This window comes from Mastigoproctus giganteus, chromosome 10, assembly GCF_048544385.1.
Source record: "Mastigoproctus giganteus isolate SK-2022 chromosome 10, ASM4854438v1, whole genome shotgun sequence".
NCBI classification, from domain to species: domain Eukaryota; kingdom Metazoa; phylum Arthropoda; class Arachnida; order Uropygi; family Thelyphonidae; genus Mastigoproctus; species Mastigoproctus giganteus.
The window spans coordinates 5,983,210-6,010,235 of NC_143584.1; the positions used below are offsets into that span (position 1 = coordinate 5,983,210).

Below are 27,026 nucleotides of genomic sequence, written 5' to 3' on the forward strand. Positions count from 1 at the left end.
GTCCTGTTCTGGCGTGGAGATTTCTTTGCATCCGGTTCCTTTTTTCCTATCAGAAGAACCAGTATTCTTGAGTTTGGAAAAAAATCTGCACTCTTTCTTCGTGGCGTCAACTGCACGTAACTCGCCATCCTGACACAAGCAAGGAATGACTGCAGCTCTTGCAGAGTGTGCTTATATAGATGAAAGTAACATCTGATGCAATATTACGTCATCACCTACGCGTGTCAATCTTACCTGATGCAATCTGTAAGAAATATTGCCATATACTTACGTTATTCGGACGACAATTACAATTTTAAGGGGTGATGCACTTACTTTGAACATCAGTGTATATAAACTATTACAATTTTAAGGGGTGATGCACTTACTTTGAACATCAGTGTATATACACTATTACAGACAACGATCCTGAACCCACGCTAGGAATGCATTATTATAATTAAGGTGTATCCTACACGATGAAGGGGCTATACTTGGTGTAGGGCACGTTTTCCCTACAGTTTATAAAATAAAATTAAATTAATTTAATCACATGCAAAAGTGTTTACTAACTTAACATATGATGGTGGTTTGGGAATAAATTTTTGGGCTCGTACGCAAACCTTATAGCCCTACTTACTTCACTATGGCTGTCCGTCCACATTTAACAAGTCGACTGCTTGTGAATGAAAATTTTCATGTAATTTTATATTTGGATCTTTCAGAAAGATCTGTCGAGCCTTCTCAATTTCATCAGAATCGAACTTATCGTGTTGGGCCACTTTTCGCACTGATAACAGCCGCTATTTGCCTAGGCATTGACTCCACTAGAGGTCTGAAGATGTCCGTAAGTATCTGCAGCCGTGCTGCCTGTAAGGCTTTCCACTGTGTCAGAATAATGACAATTGCATGTCCATACGCCTCGCTTCCCGTTCCAAAAACATCCCACAGGTGTTCAAATTGGTTTGAGATCAAGAGTGTTCAAACTGGATTGAGATCAGGAAAATTTGGAGGACCAATAAAGAGGGGTGATATCGCCACTGTATTCTTTAAACCACTTGTGCACATTGGGGACCCGATGTCAAGGCGCATTATCGTCTTGGAAGATTCCGTTTCTGTTCGGGAAAAACTGGAACAGGACAGGGTGCTCCTAAGAGCTGCCAGTTGACCTCACCAGCGAAACATTCCATACGCACCAGGGATCCTAGTTCTTGCCAGCAAAACGTGCCCAATATTAATCAATCACCGCACCTGCCGGACAAATGGGAACCATGCACAATGAGTCCATAGACTCATGTTACTTGCGCCACGCCTTCGTCGGTATGTTGCATCTTCCGACCAGCACACTCGTTTCCAGTCCTCCATTGAATGTTGTTAACACCACAGCATTCGCCGTCGACGATGATCATCGGAGAGGAGAGGGTGTAGGGTTGCCAGATTTCTATTACTGGATTAAAAGACACTCAAAAATAATTAATGCTACCACTCTCCAACTCTCAATCCACCCCCTCCCACCCCAGAAAAAAGGAAAATTGAATGATATTTTAGTTAATAATTAAACATTTTGTTTATATTTTTTAGATTTTGGTTTAAAAATTATAGTTTTCATATTGACTATAAATATTTGCAAATTTTAGTTTAATTTTGAATTTAAAATATTTAATGGTAAACCATGGCTTTTTATGGGGAAGAATATGGATTGATATATAAGGATAATGAACGATATGGATGATATAAAAAGCATTAATTGATCCAAATATTTTAATGCAAGCTTAGTGCATTAATTGACATCAAGCTAAAGTAATTTTAGGTAGGTGAAAAGAAGCAAAAAAAAAAAAAGAAAAAAAACGTACTGGTTTCATAGCTAGAAATCATTCGCATTGAACATATTTTGTACTACTTCGAGCAGCCTTAAGAACTTCGGAATCATTTTTAATTTTCTCAGAAAAATCTAAACAACTATCTTTAAAATTGAAGTAGATCATTAGTTCACTTTTTATGAGTGAAACTGAACATCTATTTCGCCCATCCCTCCACTTCGAGTTCATTACACTAAAAATCCTTTCTGGATTTGCCGAAGTCCCCGGCACTGAAAAAACATACGAAATGACCTTACCTTGAAAATAATTGAAAGCTTAAAATCAACACTTTTCAAAATTAAATGCCATTGACTCGAAGTACCCGAACAAGTTTTAAATTTTTCAGAGGTTGACACAGTTTCATAATTTGATTTCAGAACTGAAACCTCATCAAATAAATCATTCATATCCAACTTTAGTTTTTCTATTAATTTAAAATATTCTGCTACTTCACAACAAATGAGTCATATTTAGGACAACCATTTTTAAAGCTTAATTTGCTGAGTTTCAAAAAAGGGGTATTTTCATTAAATTTAAATTTCTTACCTAAATATTTCAATGCAGCATTATAAAATGCTTTGGAATCATTTATTACTGTGCTTTTAACTATAGGGTCTAATTTCTGAAAATGCTGATGAACTTGATACCTAAAAAATTCTTGATCACGACGATTCTTCAGTGATTATATTTTAGACCATTCATTCATTAGATAAAAAATATCACTGGCACACGTTTCATTCTTTTCAAGCTCTTTTATTGTTTTGTAAATTATTTAGCTAAATTATGAATAATGTGAGCATGGCAGTTTGCTTTAATTACGTCTTCATTTAATTTCTTAATATTTTGGAATAAGGATTTATTATCCGAAATTTACAATTTGCATTGTCTGCACTGAAACGAGATATCCTTTGCCAATCCAATCCTAAATTACTCATTTAATTTTTTAGGCACTCAGACATTCCATCTGCACTTTCATCAGCATTTTCAAAAAAATCAACTAAATAGTTTGTAGGACCATAATCTTTGTTGAAGTACTGAATTAACAAATGAAACATTTTCATTTTTTATTAAAGCATCAATCTATAAACAAAAAAAAATAATGGTGGATCATGATGTTTTAAATCATCCAAAACAATTTGCAATGCTTTTTTACCTAAAACATTACAAACAATGGCAGCAGATTCGTGATATTTTTGATGCAATTTTTGAATAATTGTAAAGTTTAGAGTTCGATTTCATGCTACAATCTAATGAGTTATTTCAGCTGCAGTAACTAAATCCTCTTCTTTCGTATTATTTTTCACAAGAAACCCATCTAGAAGATTTGAACAATTTGCCGATTTATGAGCTTGTGAGTCTTTATGCTGAGAAACTGCTAAGATGCCCATATAACCAACTTTAAATACAGTTATTGCATAGGAGACATCTCGCCTCATAAGGATCATTTGTTGAAGCTAGCCATTCGTATTCTTGCCCAATTTTTTGTTATAAGAACAAAGCCTCTTCTTTTTTGGGGGAAATTCCATATTTGATGGCTAAAAAATAAAATTTGTTTTCAAAATATGTTTGCATATAACATGAAATACGTAGATGCCTATAATCGTGTAAATGAAATAGATTTGATTTTTTTTTTTTTTTTTTTTTTTGTCCTCGCCTTTTCCCATTATTGACATGTACACTGACAGTGGTAGAGAACGAAAAGGACCTGAGGGTGATTGTGCAGGCAGATATGAAGTTTTCTGAGCAGTGCAGACGGTCTGCAAGAGTAGCTCATAGTGTCTTATATACAGGAATTTTTCTAGCAGGGATAAGGAGGTGATTATCCCCTTATATAAGGCAATGGTCTGGCCACACTTTGAGTACTGTATACAGGTCTGGAGTCCTCGTTTTAAGATGGATGTAGAGCTGTTGGAACGAGTTCAGAGAAGGGCAACAAGATTAGTGAATGGAACAAAGGGTTGCTCTTACGAAGAAAGGCTTAAATTTTGCAAATTACAGTGTGTGGAGGCTAGGCACCTGCGAGGTGATCTGATTGAGGTGTATAAAGCCTTGAATGGTTCGAGCATGCTCAATGCTGATGGAATTCTTCCTCTTGCTCAGAATAACTATTTGAGAGGGCATAAATTCAAATTGAGAAAAAAACAGATGTAGGATAGATGTGCGGAAGTTTGCCTTTAGCCAGCGTGTGGTTGGTTGGTGGAACAGACTTCCATCCTTTGTTGTGGAAGTTGATAGCCTAAATAAATTAAGGCTGAGCTGGACAGATACTTGGAACGAACGGAGGGGTGAAATGGGAGCGTGTTTTTTTTTTTTGGCTAATGCTGCATAAGTTTGCTTTCTTGCATCATATGCCTCTACAAATGCTATGCTAATGCTATTATATGGGGTTAGCGTTTTTATTGTTTTGGTATGTAATTTTTACGTTCGGATGCCCTTCCTGACGCCAACCCTCCCCCTTTATGCCGTGGTCATTCCCTGACCTTCCGCATCCTCCATATTTGGTCTGTTATTATGTTTGTTATTTGATTTTTTTAGGAGCATTAGCAACTAAGGCCATATTGCTCCGGGATATGCGGTGGTCATTCCCTGACCTTTCCGCAATCTCCGTATTTGGTGGTGACGGGCTCGAACCCCGGTCTAATCAAGAAGCGTGTGCTACGCACTGCTGCTCCTTCCCACCTGGCTACGGAGGCGCCTATCCGTATTTGGTGGTCACGGGCTCGAACCCCGGTCTAATCAAGAAGCGTGTACTACGCACTACTGCTCCTGGCTACGGAGGCGCCAAATGAAATAGATAAATATTTCTTTGTAAAGTTATAGGAAAAACAGTTTAAAGAAAGCCATTGAACTCCATATTATAAAAAGTTATTTTTCCGATACCTATGATTTTATTAGTTATCTACCAGTCGCACGGTTTTCGTGAAAATTAGATCATGGCTACACAGGTGCAAATTTTTATGCTTTGTCAAAAAAATATAATTTCATCGAGAAGTATGAACTTAAGTGCATTGCGTTCGTGAAACTGCAGTAGACTCTCGATTTTCCGGGATAGATGGTAAAAAAAATTTCCCGGTTAATCCAAAAATGCAGTAAGTCCCCGACATATGCAAGAGATACGTTCCAGGACTTCTTACGTAAATCGAGTTTTACGTAACTCGGGAATGACTAATAAAATATTGCTACTATATGCCAAAATTACAAAAACCACATAATATCCTCAGATGAATGAAGAAAAATAGTTATATATTTTTAATTAGTTCAATCAATTAATGTTTGTCCATTTTCATACATCCTTATTATTTTAATTTTCTGATCCAACTCGATCGCTTTCCTTTTATTGATAGATTTACTAGTACCGCTGTCACTTATTCTCTTAGTCGCACAATGATAACGGTCAAAATTAAATTATCTGAAAAGAACTTCACAGCGTTAAGGCGAAAATTCACTGTTATCACTCCACGCGAGCTCACATTTTACTAAAGAACATTTCTGGAGGTCCGAAGCCTGTACGGAAATCCGCCACTGCCATTACGAGCAGGCATTCAAAAATAAAAAAAAGGACAAATTGCGTCCTTTCTCGTTTCAATAAAGGACAAGGACAGTTTGACTAAAATAAAGGATTGTCCTTTGAAATAAAGGACGTCTGGCAACCCTTAAGATGGTGTCTCTTGGGTCGTCTACTGTGGAACCCTGTACGTCCTAGTGTGTGACGCATCGTCATTTGGGATATTGTTCTTGCATTCCCCATATTTTATTGCGATGTCAACTGTCGCACAGTGACCTGCCATTGAGTCCGTACAACGCGCTACACCCTTCGCTCACCACGAACATCAACCTTGCGTACTCCTTTACAGTTGTGTCGGTGGAAAGTGGTTTGACCCATTCGACACCATTCTCTGTACAACTTAACCACAGTGAGCCTTGAGCAACCGACAAGGCGTGCCGTTTCCGATATGGAAGCACCCCACGGACAAACTCTCACAATTATGCCCTTTTGAAACTCCGTGGTATCTTTACTAAGTCCCATAACTGCTACTTTAGCACTTTGACTTGCACGACCAGATGCAAATTAGCACTGCTCCAGCGTCAGAAGCTGTTCGGATTTTTATACTGCGAGCTATGCGGCATAGTCCATTATGGATGAGGTGGTCACAAATCAGTGATCACCGAGTGTACACAAACACACACACACCATAGTATACCATCGATTTAACAGTCGAAAAAAATATTTTCCCTGGAACCAGATCACTATCATATTTTTTCGCTATCATATCGTGTCCTCTTTCTTTATTATAACTCACTTACAGTATATTTATCATCATGGCCCACAAGAAAATTGGTGAAAAGAGAAAACGTGAGCATCTGTGTTGAGGCTATTGAGAAGTTAGATTCCGCGTCTGTGAGGAATATGGTGGAGGAGGAGGAATTGCAACAGGCATTTCAACTTCGGCTTCTTAGCTCCAATTTTAAACAAAGTTTTTCCAGGTCACGGTACATTATATTGTACTAAATAATTATGTATTATATCAACCAATGAAGTCAAGGTAAATAAAGCTGTTTTTTATTGTTCAATTTATGTCATTGTTTCGGTTATGTCCGGTACAAGTTATTTTAGATAACTCGGGGATAGAAAAAATAAATAAAATATTTCGGTTTAACGGACATTCACCAATAACGGAGCCCCACTGTTAGTCCATCCGTAAATCTTATATACAATGTATATATATATATATAGTATTAATAAAAAGCAAATAAAATAATACGTGAAGATACTTTAGGAGAAACACACACACACACACAATGTGTTTCAAAACTAAGTACAAAGATTCTGGGACGTAATCTAAGGTCTAAAAAAAATAAAATTCAGAAACGTGTGTCCAATTCTGAACAGTTATTGAGCTGTGGCTGTTTGTATTTTAAAAAAGAATATATGAAATTTTTGAATGGCAAAAATAATAATATAATAAAAAATAAATAAGGATAAATGACTCATGCCTAGTAAAATGTTGTTTTTTACCATTCAAAACACCATAGCCATTTTTGTAATTCAAACAGCCAAAGCTCTGTAACCGTTCAGAATGAAACATATTGTATGACTTATTTTTCTTATTTTGGAACTTGGAATACGTCTCAGAATTTTTTGTACATACTTCGAAACACGCTATATAAATTAAATTATGTTTCGAATGTTTGGGCATTTCTCCATAAAGAAAGGTCCAGTGGACACCAAAATTTTCAGCTTCTTTTGCTTGCCCATGTGAAAGTTTTGGTGCTCGAATAGTACTTGTGAAAGTAAAGTCGAATCCAACTTTTTTTTTTTGGACGCAGTGACCATTTTAGTAATAACACGCCATTTCATGGGTTTTTTTTTTTTTTTTTTTTTTGGTTAGTCTTAACAGTCTGGTACTCCTTCCGATCGATCGTTGCGAGTAGCAGTGATTGACAGGATTAGAAGCTCTAATCTCTTCAGTATACGATACTTGTTTTAGTTAGTGTGTTTAACATTAGTAGTGGCATATGATGCAAGAAAGCAAGGTTATACAGCATCAGAAAGGGGGGAAAAATCTTCCCATTTCACCTACTCATTCCCTCCAATAGGTTGTTTATTTCTTCCTTGAATTTATGCCCCCTTGGTTAGCGCAGTTGGCAGGATCGCCGTCCCCCCCCCACACACACACCGGGTGGAAAAGACCTGAGTTCGAGTCCCGTTAATGTGAGGAATATTTATGGGCTTTTTTATAACGTGACTGAATTAGTCGATCTCAGACAAGGGTAACATGGTTTTTCTCCCGTAAACTTTGGTTTTTTGTTTAACAAAACAGAAAATCGACCTCAGAACACGCAATTAACAGACAATATACACAGAGAAATATGGCCTTAGTTGCTGATGCTCCTAACCCTACTCCAACAACCACCTTGAATTTATTTAAGCTATCAGCTTTCACAACAAAAGATGGAAGTTTGTTCCAGCAATCAACAACTCGCTGGCTAAAGGCAAACTTCCATCTATTCTGCAACGGTCCTTCCTCAACGTGGATTTATGCCCCTCTGTCTGCACTGTCAGAGAACTTCAGATCTGACTGCACAAAGTCTCTTTCATTTCCACTACCCTGAGTGTAGTACCACACAGTAGTAACGTTACTCTGGGGTTACTGCTGTCCATAGGCAGTACTTTGCATTTGTCAATGTTAAACTTCAGTTGTCATTTCTCAGCCCATCTGCCTAACTTTTCTAGATCCTGCCGCAGTGCATACTGTCATTAACCACCCTGCCAACCTTTGTATCTGCGAGGTTCGAGTTGAAACCTTCATCAATATTATTGATAAATATAGAAAACAACCACGGCCCAACACCGAACCCTGGGGAACTCCACTAATAACATTAGTTCATGAAGAGCAATATCTATTTTTTATCACTCTCTCTTGTCCCACTCAACCATCCCTTTATCCATAGCAGCTTATTGCCCTTAATGTCCCACTGCTCACATTTGTAGAGCAGTCTTCCATGTGTAAAAGTATCAGTATCAAAAGCTTTCCTGAAATCCAGGTATATTGATATCAAAATTATTTTTGCATCCAGTTCCTTAATAACCACATCATAATATCCAATCAAATTGGTCAGACAAGATTCCCCTACCCTATGCCGCTGTTTTAAAATTGGAAAACAAATTCCCGATATTAAAACAGCGGTAGGGTAGGGGGGGAGCATTCCAACGCTAAATAAAAGGCGATCGGTGAGAGCGGCTAGGCTTGCCAATCACTGGTATTCGCAAGGATCGATCGGAAGGGGCTACAAAATGTAAACACTAACTTTTTTTCTTTTTCTTTTTTCGGAATACGGTTTTATATATTTATATTTTTGGAGGTTCTGTGATCGCGTTATTCATTTAGGTACCCAACAATAAACTATAATAACTATAAACTAAATAAACAATTTACTAACTTTTTTTAATTATAAACGTCATACAATTTTACAAGTTCAAAGACGTCGGGTACGCTCATTCACAGTAAAACTCTGACTACTCAGACTGTACTTAAATACACCATAAAACACAAATCAAAACAACTAATTCAATTAATAAGATAATATTAAATGCAATTCTCTCTCATTTCATTTATTTTAATTCCTAACATAATTAACAGACCAATTTTCGTCTATGTCTGTACTCAATCTATGAATATCGATTAGGTTCAATTTATAACCATTTTTTACAGATATATTGTATCTTAACTTTATCCACTCCCCTTTCTTCACAATCATATCCAATATTAATATTAAATATTTACGCTAATCAAATTCTCCCGATGCTTATTATGGTATATATGCTAGCAGTTAAGACTAAGTTTGTTACGGTCAGTATTCCTCGCCTAACCTGGCTGGACGGTGAACTAATTATGGCTTTTTTTTTTTTTTTTTTGTCATTTTCCTGTCATTTTCTCGAATTTGCATATTATTTTTTTTTCTTTTTTTATTTCAGTAAGAGTGACACTTACAACCATTTACAGTTTATCATATATTGTGTCTATGCTAGTGCGTATTCGCAAACCGATTTATATGTGCGAGCTTCAAAAGTAAAGAAGTATTTTTATTGTAACGTGTAGGAAATGATATACAATATTGCATTTTGTTAATAAATAGCTTCGCTGGGGAAACTCTACTCCCTTCCCCTAAGATCGGATAAACTACAGCCCAAATTGAAGAGGGCGTGAGAGATTAAGAATTTCGACGGGATTAGAATCCATACCTCTTCCAAACAAGTGTCGAAACCATGCTGTCGCCGACGAAGATAAACCACATACGCTAAAAAAATTTCCAACCAACTTCTAAAGAATGGGGGGGGGGTAGAGAGGAGTCTGTGGTTTTGTTGACTGTGCTGCCTTCCATATTTTTAAAGATAACCACAGAAGTGCATGTATGATGTGCGTGTATGATGATGACATTGACTTCTATTAGTACTGCATGTGATCATCGGTTGATAACTAGAAAAATAATGCAATGCTTAGCATCCGTGTTGATTAGGATCCCAATAAGAAAAACCCACAAAGACCTGTTGTGCCACCGCCGAACTGTACTTTTGTTTGTAATGTGCGTATCTCTGGGAAGTTTACTGGATGAAAAACTAGAATGTCTGTGGAGGTAGAGGAAGATACCTGTTCCTCGCTCCACAGAGTGCAAAAAGTGAAAATACCACATAAAAGATCCTCCCGTCCTAAAGGAAAATATAATTCTAGTTCAGCCAGCGATGTGAATTGAATCCAACCATTTACCCAAGGGGTGGAGGAGCAATGACGCTACGAAGAGGGCTGAGTTTACTAATACCTAACGCACTACTAGACATCAATCCCACTGAGTTAGCAGTCACCGTTTCCTCCTTTAGACTATTCCCCAAGATGCATGTGGATCATAGGAATAGCCCTTCATTGAAAGCTGAACTTACAGGCACAACTGCAGTCAATTCATTTATTCGATCGGCTGAGCCGAGCAGAAACGCAAGATTTTCTTCATGTCAGGCATTTCTAGGCCTTACTCAAATACATTTACGGGATAATTCGTCGTACAGTGATGAACGCTGCTGAAGTTTGTGCCTCTTCTGTCCCTACTGCGCCCCATCTTCTTTTTGGACCAGCAGTAACCCCTACAATAGTTTCACCTTCAGCAACCACCCTTCAACTCAGAGTCGCAGAGCATCTCGAATACACCAGACTCGCCAAATTTACATACATTTACACCTCCACATCCTCCAGGCCAAACCTGAAACCTCTCCATATCACAGAGAGAGAGAGATATTGCGAAACTAACTAAATGCTTCAGGATGCAGGGGATGGGGAGGGGGACTGGATGCTGACCATACAAATTACAAACAGGATGTCTTTGTACTAATGAATTCTCAGTTCCCTATCTGAATGGTAATATAACTGAATCCTTTCCTTTACTTTTTCGATTCATTCTGTTGAACTGATTGAAATCTGTATATAGATTTAGACTGAAAATTGCATTAACAAGCTGGCTTGTGCCACAGACGGTTTACTTAACTTAAGCGCATCCTAATCTATATCTGTAATACTCTCAGACAGAGAAAAATATAGCTTGTTATTTGTTATTGTTGTTATTTGGTTTTTTTAGGAGCATTAGCAACTAAGGCCATATTGCTCGGGGATATGCGGTGGTCATTCCCTGACCTTTCCGCATCCTCCATATTTGGTGGTGACGGGCTCGAACCCCGGTCTAATCAAGAAGCGTGTGCTACGCACTGCTGCTCCTTCCCACCTGGCTACGGAGGCGCCTAAAAATACAGCAAGATGGCTGACTGGTCCATTGGATTTTGATGTGTAGATAAATTTCGTTTTAGATAAATTTCGTTTTACTATTAATTAAACCAATTGACATACATATTAATTGCTGAACGTGCATTTTTAATTAAAAGAGATTACTTAAAATCTGAATAGCTGTTGAAGATTTATTAATTGTAAAAGAATAAATTTTAAAATAAACATTTCTTTAGTTTTCCTTCCCTTTAACGAAACTCTGTGAAACTGCTTACAGGTACCCATAGTAGATTCAGATCAATTTCGTCTGCAAGAAAATTCACCTTCCGTCTAACCAAGCACGAGCCGTCATCAGGTATTACCCATAAACACTGTATATACACCGATGCTCAGAGATCCAATATACTTATGGCCAGCAGTTGCGGGTCAAGAGGTTCCAAAACAAGTAGCGATGCGGGTCGTACAAATGTTGAGAAAACAAACGGCTCCCGTTCAAAAGTCTTAATCGAAGTGGAAAGAAAATTTTCTGTTCCTGACGGCTGTGAAGCAAAGCTCGTGAAACTGGGCGGTGTAAATATCAAAGAACAGACTTTTCAAGACACGTACTTCGACACCAAGGACTATTCGCTCACGGTAAATGACTACTGGCTACGACAACGGAGTGGAGTGTGGCAACTGAAGTACCCTCCGAGAGACAGGCAGAAGGAATCTGCCTCTTCTCAGTACTGCGAGACAGAATCCGAAAATGAAATGCTACAAAGAATACAGGCGGTCCTCGATCTCGACAGTGATATCACCTTCGCTGACCTTGTGGACTCTAGATGTCACGTGATCTCATCGATGAAGACTGCTCGAAAGACATACAGCATCAATGATGTCACCGTAGTCTTAGATGTCACGGATTTTGGATTCAGCATTGGGGAAATTGAGTTACTAGTGGAAGATAGCCACCAGGTGGCAGCAGCCATCTCTCGTATTGATGAAGTAGCTCATATTCTTGGTAAGTCTTTGGACAAGTCTTATATTTTCTAATATTATGGATGTAGCTGCATTTTTTAAGAACCGACTGAGTTGTTAAGACCGACTCGGTATTTGTTGCTGCTGACGCACACCTTACGATAAACACTTGTAATTAACCCGCGCGTTGTCCGACGAACAGGACTCCTTCGCTACTTGCAATTGATCCACTGAACGTCAACAAATCGGTGGTTGGTTGCTCGCATTCCACCTAAAAGGGTGATTAAGGTGCGGAATGACTCCCCGGTGGTCGTGTAGTGGTTAACGCAATTAACTGCTTTCAGCTTCATTTATTGTCCAGCAGTGACCGTTTCCGACCTTTCACATGCTGGTCATTCTCTTGCATCGAGTTCCTTGCTCTGTAAGTTTTAAACCTGGCGATATCCATCTCAGTTTGAATAATCAATCTGAGGAGATATCAGAGTGTCTCGAAACAGTCGCCATTATGATTCACCCCTTTAAAGTAGAAGACCTCACAATATACCTCCCCCCACTCCTCCGGCGGAGCAATATGGCCTTAGTTGCTAATGCTCCTAAAAACCAAATAACAACTCCTCCGGCGGAAGAGTGAGAGGAGGTATATTGTGAGGTCTTCAGTCACGAAAGAAAAACAGTTTCTAATCTTGACGACATAACTAGGCAATTTCATGTTTTGATCGGGTAGTTAATTTTGTTGAAAATTACGTTGCTCAAGAATCGATTGGTCTATGTATCTCTAACGGTCCAAGAACCTATTTTCACGAAATATGAAAAAATGTATTTATTTAAACAAACCTACATAACCGGCAAACCAATTTACCATGTACTGCAGAGTTCGTATTACATTACTATAGTAATGTAATATGAACCTTGCAGTACCTGGTCAATATTATATCTATAGTACATTGCAGTATTTGGTCAATATTACATTACTCTAGTAATGTAATATTGGGTCTCGGGCGAAGATTACGTGAGGTTTTTCACCAGAAAAATATGCAAACCCACCATAGAATACACTCAATACTAACACAACACACTGTCAACTTATGGCCTTAATTTCCTCGGCACAAAATAAAAATAACCAAACTAAATCAACCTTATTAATATATTAAAATAGCGTGAATACGTTATCTTAACATAATACGTTATGTTAAGGATCCTTTCTCTATCTGTGCACAATGTGTGTATGTACGTATCTATCTTCTGCATGCACATACACACATGGGAAGTGTTCGTATGTCTGCTGATCCCACCAAAGCCATCCCAGCTAATGCCCTTTCTTTCATGCAAGAATTCCTTTGCGAAGTAAAATCGAAACCGCTGGGGAAGAATACTTCACGCACTTGGATAAGAGCCTCGTTCTCTTGTCTACTCCTCCAAGGACGCATTGGTCACTGGCGAACTGCTACGTTATCCAAAGCAGGCGCCTGTGCAGGGGCTCCGGTGATGAGTGGGTCCTGCGAGGACCCTTTAAACTGGCCATCTGTATAGTATGCACGTAATGGCCCAGACTGGCCCTATCACTGAAATCGTATCAGCGTCCAGCAGGCGTGGCTACATCCGGGCTTCGGGGACGTCTTGTACGTGTCCGATAAACTCCGGTAAGTCTGTCCTGTCTTGATGCGGTACTCGGATCGCCTAGCGAGGCAGGAAAATGCTTTACAAAATCTTTGCCGTCAATGAGAGAAGAGAAAGGTTATTACTAAGTCGAGTGGACAGTCCTGCGAGTTGATCTCTTCTTAAGGCACAGTCGTAATCGGTAACCCCACTCCTCGCTTCCGCCGAAGAGCTCACACTGATTGAGCTGTGCCGTTTCTCAATAGTGTAGCTGCAGAACTAACTAATTGGGCAAATTCAGCTAGTGAGCGGAACATTTTATTGATTGTTTCATTTATGATTTCCAATGCAAAGCAAGATCTAAAGTGGTAGGGACTTCACGGGACAATCTGGAAATTAAAATAACGAAATTCACAGCACCCTTTTATAATATTTTAAAACAGCCTTAAAATAGGACATTTGGGTCCTACCCTGAAACTGCATGCATATACCTGAGACGTCTTTGAACTCTCAATATACAGTTTAATTCGTACTTAGCCACTTCCAAAGGTCCTCTCCATCCCCGTTAGTTTCTCATAAAAGTCCCATTTATCGAATCATTCAAGCGTTTATCGAGGTAAACTTTCGAATGTAAAATAAATTAAAACTCGAAAATATAAATAAGGTAGTTAAAAAAAGGACGTAGAGCGAAGAAACATTTGCTTCCGAGCTAGAAAGGCCACTGAATGAAGAAAAAAAACTTTTGTTCACAATAAAAAATTATAATTACAATCAGAATACACTGATTCGAAGAAAGAGACCTCTGTCGACCTCTATGGCTGGACAATGGCTAGTCAGTTTCGGGGTTTTTTTCGGTTTTTTTTTTTTTTTTTAGAAGCATTAGCAACTAAGGCCATATTGCTCTGGAGATATGCGGTGGTCATTTCCTGACCTTTCCGCATCCTCCGTATTTGGTGGTGCACGGCTCGAACCCCAGTCTAATCAAGAAGCGTGTGCTACTCACTGCTGCTCCTGCCCACCTGGCTACGAAGGGGCCCAATGGCTAGTCGCCACACCACCTGTTTGGAAAGGTCTTGGTTCGAACCACGTCAATGACGAGAAATTTGTTGAGGGATTTCGAGTGAAATTAAATTATTCTCAGAACTAGAACGCACATATCTCTGCTGAATCTAATTTTAGGTTACTACAAAATGAATGGAAGCGTTTTTCATTCCTTGTCTCATCTCAGTAAAATAAAATAATAAATTACGGAGCTAAACAGCTAATAAAGAAGATTCAAGTTGAGCTTCTAAGGTACGGCACTTTCCCCTCCCCTTTCTTCGCCTCTTGTTTCAACCTTTCCAGCAGTTCCACCTATATTCGTTGCACGCAGGCTGACTTAACTGCATACAGTTAAAATAACTGACTATTATGTACAGGGAAATGGCATTTTAAAACCGAAAATTGTACAAAATCTGAAATACGTCAGAAATGAAATCATTCCTCCTTTATTTGACCTTGCTTTGATGAAAGTTTAGGCTTACAGTAGATATAGATGTTGGTATCTGAATTTAAATTAGAAATTAAATTGACGGCTAGTTTTGTGGTTTGACTAGTTGACCAATGTCACTTGAATCATGACCTGTTTAGCAGTAAGAAAAGTTATCTAAAGTTAAACAAGTTATGCTCTCTCTCTAAGTGGCATTTGTAGATAAGATCTTTGTGACTAATATGAAATTATCAGTGCTTGTGGCTCTTTCCTTTCGATATCGAATTCTGTATTTATATTTCCACTCTCACTAGCTAGTCTATGTAGAGGGATTGAACTTTTTTGTTTATATATTTCAACGTCGCTTCTAGTAAAAATTATTATTGTTATTTAAGAAATAGGATACACTAACGCCTCATGGCCTCAACTTCCACGACACCAGTTCTCAATTGTAATCCTAAATTTCATTTCAAATCCATGCAACAGGAGTTTATTTTATGTAGTACGGGAGAAGTAAATAACCCTGATTTTATTAATTGTTTCGGGTAATCTTTGGCCAGTAACTTAACTGGTGAAGAAAACAAACATCATCATGGAATACCTTATAGAGGCATTTCTTTCTGGAGACAAATTCGAGAAGCTGGTTTAGCCATTTTGATGTCGACGAAACTCGGCACGTGACTGTCTTAGGTGCGAACCTGGCTGGAGCGCACAAATGCACAGTTGCTTGAGTTGTTTCGTGGATCATTTCTTTACCTTGCATCCCCTGGACAGAAGCCACAGCGTGTTGCTGCAGATCGACACACGCGTGCTCGTTTGTCACCCCTTTATTCCCCGTAGCGAGGTAGCTGATTAGAGTGAGTCAGTCTGTCCAACAGCCACTTGAAAATGTGACGACGTCGTTCCGCAGGAAGTAAACCGTTTAACCCTTTCGTGGCTGGTAGAATCAGTGCCGTCGGCACCGCTTTGATAGATGAGTGATCCTCCAGCAAGCCGGGGATGAGGCCTTTCGATCGCTCTGTGAATTATTGAACAACACTACCGCCACCTGCCTGCCACGGAAGGTAATTCATGCATCAGAAACCAAATTACTGCATTCACCACCCCCCTCCCCTTGGGTTCTTGTTTCCCCCAAAGGGATGGTAGAGAAATGTTCTCTGTACAGGCAGAGAGCTGCATCTTTAAAAAAATAAAAATGTGTTTCTGTGTCTCGCAGGAGTGCGAGACGCAAGTTCCACTAAAACTTCATGCTGGGACAAAACCCGTTGTTTTCGGAGTGGCGAATTATCGATTCACTTCTACAAATAGGAGGGTTGTGAAACCTTAGTAAGTTGAAAAATAAGGCAAGATCCAAACAATAAAACAGACCCCTCAAGTTGAAAACATGCGTCTTGTCTGAACTCTTCATTTCTTTGAAAATTAGTTTAAGAAATAATTTTCATTTCAAAATATTATTTAGAAAGAAGGAAATTCATTCTAAAAAACTTAGAATATTAAACTTATACATTACCAACGTCTCATGGCTACATTATGAACTGCGTGGCTACATTGCCTTCAAGGAAGTATATCGCAAATATAAAACGCTGCACAACATTTAACTCACATTAGTTGAACTAGAATTAAGACATTCAATTTAAAGAAAGTTACCAGTCAGTGACACGACAGTCTGTACCTAGATTTTGCTTGCCGATTGTCAGAAATGTGTGTCTGACAATCATTTCTCCAATTCATGCCCTCTTAAATAAAACTGCCCCTCAGTTTCATAGACCGCAGTTCACACTTCCCATGTATTATCAAAGTAAAGAAACTTTTTTTTTATCTGTGAAAATTCTGGAGGACCAAACACTTGCTGATCTATGGGATTCGAATCTTAACTTTTCAAATATGTAACAAAATCACTAATTACGAAGATCCAGCCTTCCCCAAACTGAGATAATAGTAGTGATTATCAAAACAAGCACTGCTATTGTCTCAGCTTGGGAAAGGCTGATCTGTTTCTTTTAGAAAATTTGGTTCATTTGAATTGTGATAAGAACCGTTAGCTTCATAAAAAATTCATATTTTTCTACAGAATAGTGTTAGCCGGCTGGAAGCTGGTACCATGAGAGCCAGGGATATACTGTCACCATAATTCAGACCAACCTTTTATAAGTGACGGTTCTTGTGTAGTACAGTATTTCCGTTAAGACCCCGGACCATGTGGACTTGGTCTCGACTTCATACAGCCAGTTCGCCCCTAATGCAAACTTCCATTTAAAAAATAACTATTTCAAATGCTTAAATTGCTTATTAGGTTCTTCATGTCCGTCCATCCACATGTAGCAACTCCTGACGACTCCATGAATGGATTTTTCATGATATTTTACATTTGGCTCTTTTAGAGAGTTTTGTAGAACCATTCCAACTTTCATTAAAAATCGGGTAAATAAAAATTTGACAGTTTGTTTTTTTTCTCCATATATATTTTTTGTCGAACTGAACTTTTTTGTCTGTAGCAGTTTGTTTAAAATAAAAATTCTCGGTTCAAACAGTGCGTGTGTCTATTAAAAAATTAGCTGCCTTTTCAAGGGTTCGTTAATTTACTAAATAATATACAAAATGAATTAGTGGTTTGTTTATCCAGGAAATGCGTGTTGTATTTAATTTTTATTAAAATCCAGGTTAAATGAGTAAATTGCAAAAAGTTGAGTGAACATTACGATTGTTTGTACAGTGAAGTGAAGATGCTTTTTATATATTAATTAATTAATTGGTGAATTATATACCTTTTATTTCTATTAATCACAGAAAATGGAAAAAAAATCAATTAAGAAAAAATCGAACTCGCCTGAAATGTAACACAGAGCGCACAAATTACCTAACTTGTAGATGCACAAGTTTGTTAAATGAATGCTATACTATGAAATCATTACATAAGTAAGAGCGAAGTAAGTTGATGAGCTTTCGAGAAGCATTCTGTTTTTATTTGCTCAACATTGCAGTGCCTTTGGAAAATACACAAATTGTCTTGTATAGTTTAGTTTGTGCATCTTTTTATTGCATAATTCTCAGAGCACTGCTGTGCAGTCTTTGAAAATCCACGATGGTTTCTAGTTCTTAAAAGTCGTCTTAACTCTCGTCTGGATGTAAATTTTTCTCTTGCGTGGATATTGGAGGAGCTGAGCTGGTGGCGTGTCCATTGCAATTGCCATATACTTCAAACTGCTTATTTATTTACGCGCAATATTTCGTTTATCTCAAACTTGACAAGTTTTCGTTGTAGTCCTTCAGTAAGAAATCGTGTTCAACTCAAATATTAGGACCGAACACGCCATAACGCTAATGTGTTACATGGGTGACCCCCAACCCACCCTCGGAGCTCCCTTATTGGCCCCACCTTACTGACAGCCGTTGTGCTTCGTAACGCCGCCACGTTGGAGTGAACAATGACAATTGATCATGGAATGGCAAGACAAGGCTTGATCAATAGGCCACCCGACTTATGAAGATGGATTTTGTACATTCCAACGAAGGCTTGTTAGCTTCTGCCTTCCATCTGCATTCCATCGAACAGAGTTGAGAGGGTCAGAGTACCCCATCATTATCAGCGATGTTCGAGGAATTCCTTTGACAGATGTGATTTATCAGAACGTCAAGTGGACTTCCTACATCGCACGCTTTTTGTGAGATTGTGTTGTAGACTAATTCTGCTCGCCGTACTGCGTTCTCGCCACTGTCCCCCTGCGTGTGCTTCCCCTCGGGGGGGGGGGTCTCGTCATAAGGTGCAAGAGATCGATACGTTTCCCCGACAGTCAGCTGCCCTTGAAAAACTAAATGGTAGATTAAAAAAAATAAAAAAGCAGTCTGCCACTCTTAATCTGTGATTACAGTAGATGTGCGTTGTTATGGCCTTTCTACTGTGCACGACATTTCGAGCCTTTACAAATTAAATAAACTCCAGACAGAAATGCTAAGTGCACAAGAAGCTTGGAGTACTCGTAACTTTACGTCTACACCATATCACTAGTAGACGTTTCTGAAAACAAAGCAGAAGCGCTCAAAAACCGTTTCTGTTGGTTGTCGCGTACATACATTACGATTAACGCCTTGTGGAGAGGTGTTCGCTGATGCTCTGAACCCTGTAAATGACGGAAGAACCTTTTCTAAGATTGTAACTTGGATTTAAGTTAATTAATCTCAAACGCAACTAGTGGGCATATGGACGCATATCTTATGCGTAAATCTGTCGATCTTCTCATTTCCTTTCCGCTAGTTTAGCTGAAACAGCCAACGCCAATGAGCATCTGTAGGGAATCTGAAGGTCAACAACAAGAAGTTCCATGCTGGAAGTTTCTGTCCAGGTCTTTGCTTCCTTGTGTGTGTGTTGAGAGAAAGAGAATGAAAAAGGCTTTCTTTCCCCCCCCCCACCACCCCTTACCGGACCACAAAAGTATACTCAAATATTATAAAAAAAGACCGGGCATGTTGTAAAGCGAGGTCCAATAGCGGTAGTCAAACCTTCCCATAATCCTGTGCACGTATTCCCGGCCCCTGTAATTAACTGACTGTGACGCAATAGTGCCCGCAGCCAGGGCATAAAGGATGACGAAGTAATGGCGGTGGAAGAACTCGCACGCACACACTTGTAACACCCGAAGAGGAATAGAGAGAGGCGGTCCTTCTCCCTTGTCGTGTAACAACACCTGGGGAAGGTGATGACACGGCTCACCCGCCCAGGCGTCGCTCTAATAACCCTCTCCACTTGACGGCTCTGTAGCCGCGGGCCTGCCAGGAGCTTGAGAACTCGCCAGCTGGCATGTAGCACCATCTATCGGACACATTTGGCATAAACGCGTAATAATAGCACTGTGAGAGGGTTAGTTATGAGGAGCAGAGAGAAAGACGAGTTTATTTGAGCCTCGCGGCTCCTCGATCACGAGGATCAGGTGTTAATATGAGACTGCGGGGAAACAGTTCACGTGGGTTTGGTGTAACAGAACCCTTTCCATCCCGCGAACCCACAGGTGGGGGGGGGAACTGCGGGACCATCAGCTAGCGGTTAGAGAAAGGGTTAGTGCTCCTTGAGACGCATGTGCGGAAAATGGAAGGCACGAGGCCTCCCATCGTTCCTGCTTCCGAACAATTGCTAGGTACCAACAGCGCCACAAAGGGGAAGAGGGAATTGGGTTATTCAACATTCGACGAATAGGTGAGTGAGCGAGTGCTACACTTGGCTTTCAATGCATGCATCACGAGTAACACATCGAAATATTTTACAGCAAGTGAGCTGTGGTGGACAGCATTGCCCAATTTGTATTCCCTGACACTAGAGGGAACTTAAGGGGTTCAGTCTGATTTACAGTGAGCTAATGCCACTCCACATTCTCTCTGTATTCGCTGCAACTATATAACAGATATATATTACTAAAGTAAACATTCCATTATCCAAAACTCGTCTTATCCGTTTTTCTGAATTTCTCAGGAACGAAAAAAACATTTTAAATAAATTTGATGCACTTTTTTACTTGTTTTTGTAAGTTAGCTTGAAAATTTTCTGTCTTTCAACCAACTATAATGGGAAAATATAAATATTTACCATAAATTACTATACTATAGATTTCATTTTATGTGCAGGAAAAGATATGGTACGATCTGGTTGGATTGTAAGAATTATGAACGTGCAGAATTGGCTTTGTGGCTTATTTGTTTTATAAAATAACCAAAATGATCAAAATCTGCATGTAAACAAGTGTCATGAACTTACAAAAATAAAATAATAATAAGGCATGTAATACAAACTCAAACTATTATATTAGGGCCACCCATAATTTCTTATATATATATATATATATATATATATATACTCGTATTATGTCTGCAAAATTGCGTGTGTTCTCTGGTCGATTTGCCTGTTTTGCTGGACAAAAACCTTGCTGTCTACGCCTGAGACCAACTAACTCAGCCACGGAGTAAAAAAAACCCATTGAAGCATCATCGACGGGATTCGAACACGGGCCTTTTCCGCCCGGTGTGGAAAAGGCCCGTGTTCGAATACCACTGTGCTACCAGTGCAGACGGCATGTAATACAGAAGAAAGTTTATTTATACACTTAGAGTAAGAAATCCAAAGTGCAATGCAGACAAGTGGCCAACGAAAGGGTACAAAAGTGCTTTGGGTGACCGTGGTTCAAGCCCGCGTGACTGCTAGATACGTTATAATATTCTTATATTTTCCTCTACCTTGTGGTTGTCCCGAAATATAACAATATTTATTTATTATACACATGTTCGAGATTGTAAATGAAAAAAAAAATAATAATAATAATAACAAAATATAATCACTACAAATTCAACCTATCAAAAAGAATTTTCATTCTGTCCTATGAAATAAAAAAAAATTAAAGTCATTAAGTCATGATATTGTTCCAGAAGGAGCTAATAATTAAACCATCAATCCAATATTTTAAATTTTTTCACGAGCCTCACAAAAACTAAAAAAAAAAAAAAAAAAAAGTCTTCATGCAAAATTTGACGAATCATCACCTTATTCGTATCCAACTCATCAGCCATCACTCTGAGAGTGAGTCAAACGACGATCTCTTGCCACAATTTCCCGAGCCTTTGCAACTCTGTCCTCATTTTGAGAGGTTGATGGACGCCCACCTCTTTGGTCATCACGAACATCCTTACGTCCGTCTTTCAACCGCTTGTACTATTCAAACACACTGAGATGACTTAACGTTTTATCACCGTGAATAGTTTTTAACATTTCTTACGTTTCTGTGGCAGATCTAACCAGTTTAAAGCAAAATTTGATATTCGTTCCATTGCAAAATCGTGACACGGAACGTTAACGCTACTAACGAAGCTAGTTTTTACTTGTCACCTGTCAGCTTTACTGGACAATCCCAGTCTATTGGAGGAAGTTTAAACTACAACATACCACTTCCGTTATTTTCAAAGTCATCGAACATGACCGCAGCAGCACTCCGGGAACTTTATTGCCACACTTCGTATATTCTAAGCGCCTGTTGTCTTCATTCCATACTTCCGTATGTAACAGTGGGATTTTCAGTGGACGGATTTTCATGAAATATTTATTGTATTTGAGCTTGTTAAAAATATTTGTCGAACCAAACCGAATTCATTAAAATCGAACAAATAGAAATCCGCTAATTATTATTAATTATTGTGTTTAAATTTGCATTATATCAGTAATCGTATAGTAATAGAGGGATGTGATGCAAGAAAGCAAGTGTATGAGCTTATGTAGCATCAGCCAAAAAAAAAAAAAAAAAAAATTCACACAACCATTCCCTCTAAAAGTTTGTCCAGTTCCTCCTTGAATTTATTTAAGCTATCAACTTCCACAACGACAGATGGAAGTTTGTTCCAGCAATTAGCCACCCGCTGGCTAAAGGCAAACTATTGCGCACATCTATTCTACAACTGTCTTTCTCAATTTGAATTTATATCCCCTCAGGTTCGTAATCTGAGAAGGAGGAAGAATCCCATCAGAATTCAGCGTGCTCATCCCATTCAAGGCCTTTTACACCTCAATCAGATCACCTAGCAGGTGTCTAATCTCCAGCCGCTGAAATTTGCAGAACTTAAGCCTTTCTTGGTAAGAGGGCCACTTCGTTCCCCCTCACCAATCTTGTTGCTTTTCTCTGTACACGGTCAAGCAAATCTACATCCTAAAATGAGGCCTCCAGACCTGTACGCAGTACCCAAGGCGTGTCCTGACCATTTCCTTATATAAAGGGATAATTACCTCATTTTCCTTGCTAAATTCCTGTATATCATTGACAAAACCCCATGACCTGCTCTTGCAGCCTGTCTACATTGCTCAGAAAACTTCATATCTGACTGCACAATTACTCCCAGGTCTTTTTCATTTTCTACCACCCTAAGTGTAGTATCACACAGTTGGTACGTTCCTCTGGGGTTACTTCTACCCATATGCAGTACTTTGCATTTGTTGCCACTTCTCAGCCCATCTGCCCAAATTTTCTAGATCCTGTTCCAGTAGCACACTGTCATTAACAACCCTGCCAACCTTTGTATCATCTGCAAAGTTCGACACTAATCCTGATATACCATCATTGATAAATATACAAAACAGTGAGCCCAACACCGAACCCTGTGAGACCCTACTAATAACATTAGTCCACGAAGAGCAGCGTCCATTAATTACCACTCTCTGTCTTCTCCCACTCAACCACCCTTTTATCCACTATAGCAGGTGGCGCCTCCGTAGCCAGGTGGGAAGGAGCAGCAGTGCGTAGCACACACTTCTTGATTAGACCGGTGTTCGAGCCCGTCACCACCAAATACGGAGGATGCGGAAAGGTCAGGGAATGACCACCGCATATCCCGGAGCAATATGGCCTTAGTTGCTAATGCTCCTAAAAACCAAATAACCATCCACTAAATCAACTTACCCTTAATACCGTGCCTGTCTGGCAACCCAAAGGTCGCGGGTTCGATTCCCGCCTCGGGCTTGGATCAAAGTACTGCAAAAAAAAAACCTTGAGAGGTGCACTATGGCCACAGAAGCCTATGCGCGAACAACTACAAAAAAAAAAAAAAAAAAAAAAACACCCTTAATACCATTCTGTACAGTAGTCTTCCATGCGCAACAGTGTCAAAAGCTATCCTGAAATCCAAGTACTGTATGATATCAAATTTATTTTTTGCATCCAGTTCCTTTGTTACCACATCATAGTATCCAATCAAATTTGTCAGACAAAACTTTCCCTTAACAAACCCATGCTGTGTCTGAATTATTGCTGCAGTCTTGTCTAGATGATCCTGCAATGCTTCTTTAACCAGCGACTCTATTATTTTAACCGGAACAGAAGTTAAACTAACTGGTCTGTAATTACTCCTGCCACCCTTCGATACCCCTTTGTCAATTGGGGATACATTTACACATCTCCAGTCCGTGGAGACTTCTCCTGACTCGTAGGATGCTCTCATAATTATGGCTAAGGGTTTGCTTAGTTCCTTTGCCGCCTCCTTTAATATAACCGGATAGATCCCATCCACCCCAGGTGCCTTTTTATGTTGAACTTCAACAATTTCTCCTCCACTTTGCTCTCAGTTATTACAAAATCATTAAGCACCCTGTTACAATTTGATAAATTTCTGGAATTTTCGTTCCTTAATAACTCATGTGTGATTGTAGATGAAAAATACGTATTCAGTTTGTTTCCTATCTGAGCAGGATCATCAACAGTCGAACCATCAATATCAAGTGGACCAATCTGATTCATCCCCTCCCTTTTAGAGTTTATATAAGTAAAGAAATCCTTGCTGTTTTTCTTAGCATTCTTTGCCAAAGATTTCTCGTAATCTGCCTTCGCTTGCCTAATCTCCTTTGTGACTTTATTACAGACCAGCTTATATCTGCCATAGGCTTCTGTGGCACCTGATAATTTATATGCATCCCATACATTCTTCTTTTCTGCCACGAGTCTCATTAGTTCATTTGACAACCATTTAGGCCTAAACCTTGAACAATACTGTATTTCTTAATTGGTATGAAAAGTCTAGTAGCTTCCACGATTAATTCCTTGAATGCTTCCCACTTAGAATTTTCTTGTTTTTTCCAGTACTGTATAAGGTACTGGAAAAAACATGTTTATCGTGTGTATTTCTGAATCGATTAATAATTCTCTTTTCAAGTAAAATGTTCAGTTGATAATCTCCATCGACTTTGGGGAGGGAAAAATAGTTAAAAGAGTAAGGATTCTCTGATATACAAGCACTAGTAATATTTCAATCGTGTCTTTTACAATAACAAATAAGTAGCTAACACAAGCATAGAACATTTGTGCTAGCTGTTGGCGGTCTTGGTTGATAATAATTCTAATAATTTTTCGATTTTTATTTTTAAAAATTAATCCATTCATATAAGAAAGATCCTAACCCCTGGGTTAGTGCCGTTAAGGGGTTTGTAAAGTCAGGGTACCCGCGTGTACCTTTGCACCTTACAATAAAGATCATATTTATTTCATGGCGCTCAACAGTTACAACTGTCTATAGACATTGCCTTTTGTTGTTACTCTAATTTGTTGCGCGTTATTTTTTCTATTTCCTTTTTTATTTTGCATGATAACTGAGATTCATCTGTATATAAATTCGTAACCTACATTTAATTACTCCTGGGATTCCTTAAGAAGGGTACCGCATGAATTCTTAAGAATACAGTGAAATGATTCGTCTGTGGCGTAACACCTTGTATAACATTATACTCTTAAATGGTAATGCGTTTCTAATCGAGAGCAACGTTGACTCGCTTACATGGCAAAAGTGTCTGTGTACTTCATCTGCTTACTGCTTAACCCTTTGTAACAATCTCTAACTCGATTTTCTCTCTTCAACAGGTATCAGTGATGTCGTACCGGAAGGCAAGTTGGAGTTCTACCTGAGGACAAGAAACCCTTCTCACTTTGATCTACTTGTCTCTTCTGGAGTCTTCCAACCTCGAACCTAGCAACAGTGAATAGCCACATGAGCAGTGGAACCGCTGCTCTGTCCATCTCTCCTGAATCGTTTGAGCTCTCGATGAAAACATCAGTTTCCATAGTCAACAAGTGATTTATATTTCCCAGTAACGACTCTGTAAGAACGGTTTGAAACAAACATGAAGTGAATAGCCTGTCTTCCTGGTCATTGTGACTTTATAAGATTTTTGTCGATTTATATTCGCAGAAATTTTCATTAGTTGTATCATTTAGATGATGAAAATCATATTTTTAGCTAAACTAATTAAACAAAATTTCCAAAATCTTCAGTGCAGTTTTCTTCTCCTGAAAAGAATTTCGACACCCATTTGAAATTTCATTTCGGCTGCAGTACTCTGAACAATGGACACACGATGCAGATAGGGTTCGGTGACGCAAATTGCAAGTATAACTGAAGTGCTGAATGCCTTTTCTAGAATGATCCACAACAAGGAAGTGTCAGAAATTGTTAAAAAGTCGTAAAAGGAGACTTCAGCACGACTTGTGTGGGAGGAGGTTGTGTGATATGACGTCACTGAGTGCCACTGATGAGAGAAAGTCTTGTCTGTCGTCAATATCGGGACGTTAGCAGACGCATTGTATTTCTGCTCCATCTTCTGGCTGTGTTACCCGTTCAGTACAGAACACAATATCTCCGAGTATTCGTAGAGTAGAAGATCGTAAAACGTCCGCAGCTCATGGTGAACGACCTTTTTTCCCGCCGTATTATGATGTTCGCCATATCCATAAATTTAGTGCGACCGGCCGAGCATGCCATTACCACGCGCCCTTTATACACGACTAACTTTCAGGACGGGCTCCTTGGTGACTCGTGCATCATCCTAACGACTCTACCACCATCACAGCCCCCTACACCCTCACTTCCTCCCCCCTCTGGGTTTCAATCTGTGTCCCGGGACTTCCGTCCATTAGCGAACGCTGCGGACTGGGCAGTAATTCAAGGTGTTCCAGGTCTCCCGATCGACATCATTAACACTTACGGGTCGTTAAATTGCGCGCACCTCGCGCTTCGACCGTCCATAGACGCCACATTTGATGACGTAATAAATGAAGCGAGAGAGAACGCCTTGTGTCCCCGCAAGTACAAACTCTGTCTTCCACCTTCCTGCCTAAAGTTACATATTAATGAAAATGTGTGTGTTACTATTGTTTCCGGATTTTACTCCATCCGTTACATGAATGGGTCGGATTCGCAGTATTTAAAGACGGATAGACCTTTCTTTTCCAAGGGGACTTTGCCTATCTAGAGAAATCACTTGAGGGAAGTGTTCATGAACTTTTCTTCCACCGATACGTCATCTTTTGTTGTCCAGTCTTCGTCGAAATATATCCCCTTTTGCAAACTATTCAAAGAAAACATTTAAGAAAATATTTACTATATTTGCCGAAT

At 39.2% G+C, this 27,026-nt stretch overlaps 1 protein-coding gene across 5 annotated transcripts in view; it reads left to right on the forward strand.

Moving 5' to 3' along the window:
• LOC150078647 (thiamine-triphosphatase-like) overlaps nucleotides 1-25,790 on the forward strand; it is a 287,872-nt gene extending 262,082 nt beyond the window's left edge. For all 5 annotated transcript variants that reach the window (XM_090383916.1, XM_090383915.1, XM_090383918.1 and 2 more), the window contains 2 exons: nucleotides 11,382-12,104; nucleotides 25,496-25,790. In XM_090383916.1, coding sequence (XP_090240042.1) covers nucleotides 11,382-12,104; nucleotides 25,496-25,605 — 833 coding nt within the window. In that variant the 3' untranslated portion in view covers nucleotides 25,606-25,790. The remainder of the gene's footprint in view (nucleotides 1-11,381; nucleotides 12,105-25,495) is intronic.
• The last annotated feature ends 1,236 nt before the right edge of the window (nucleotides 25,791-27,026 follow it).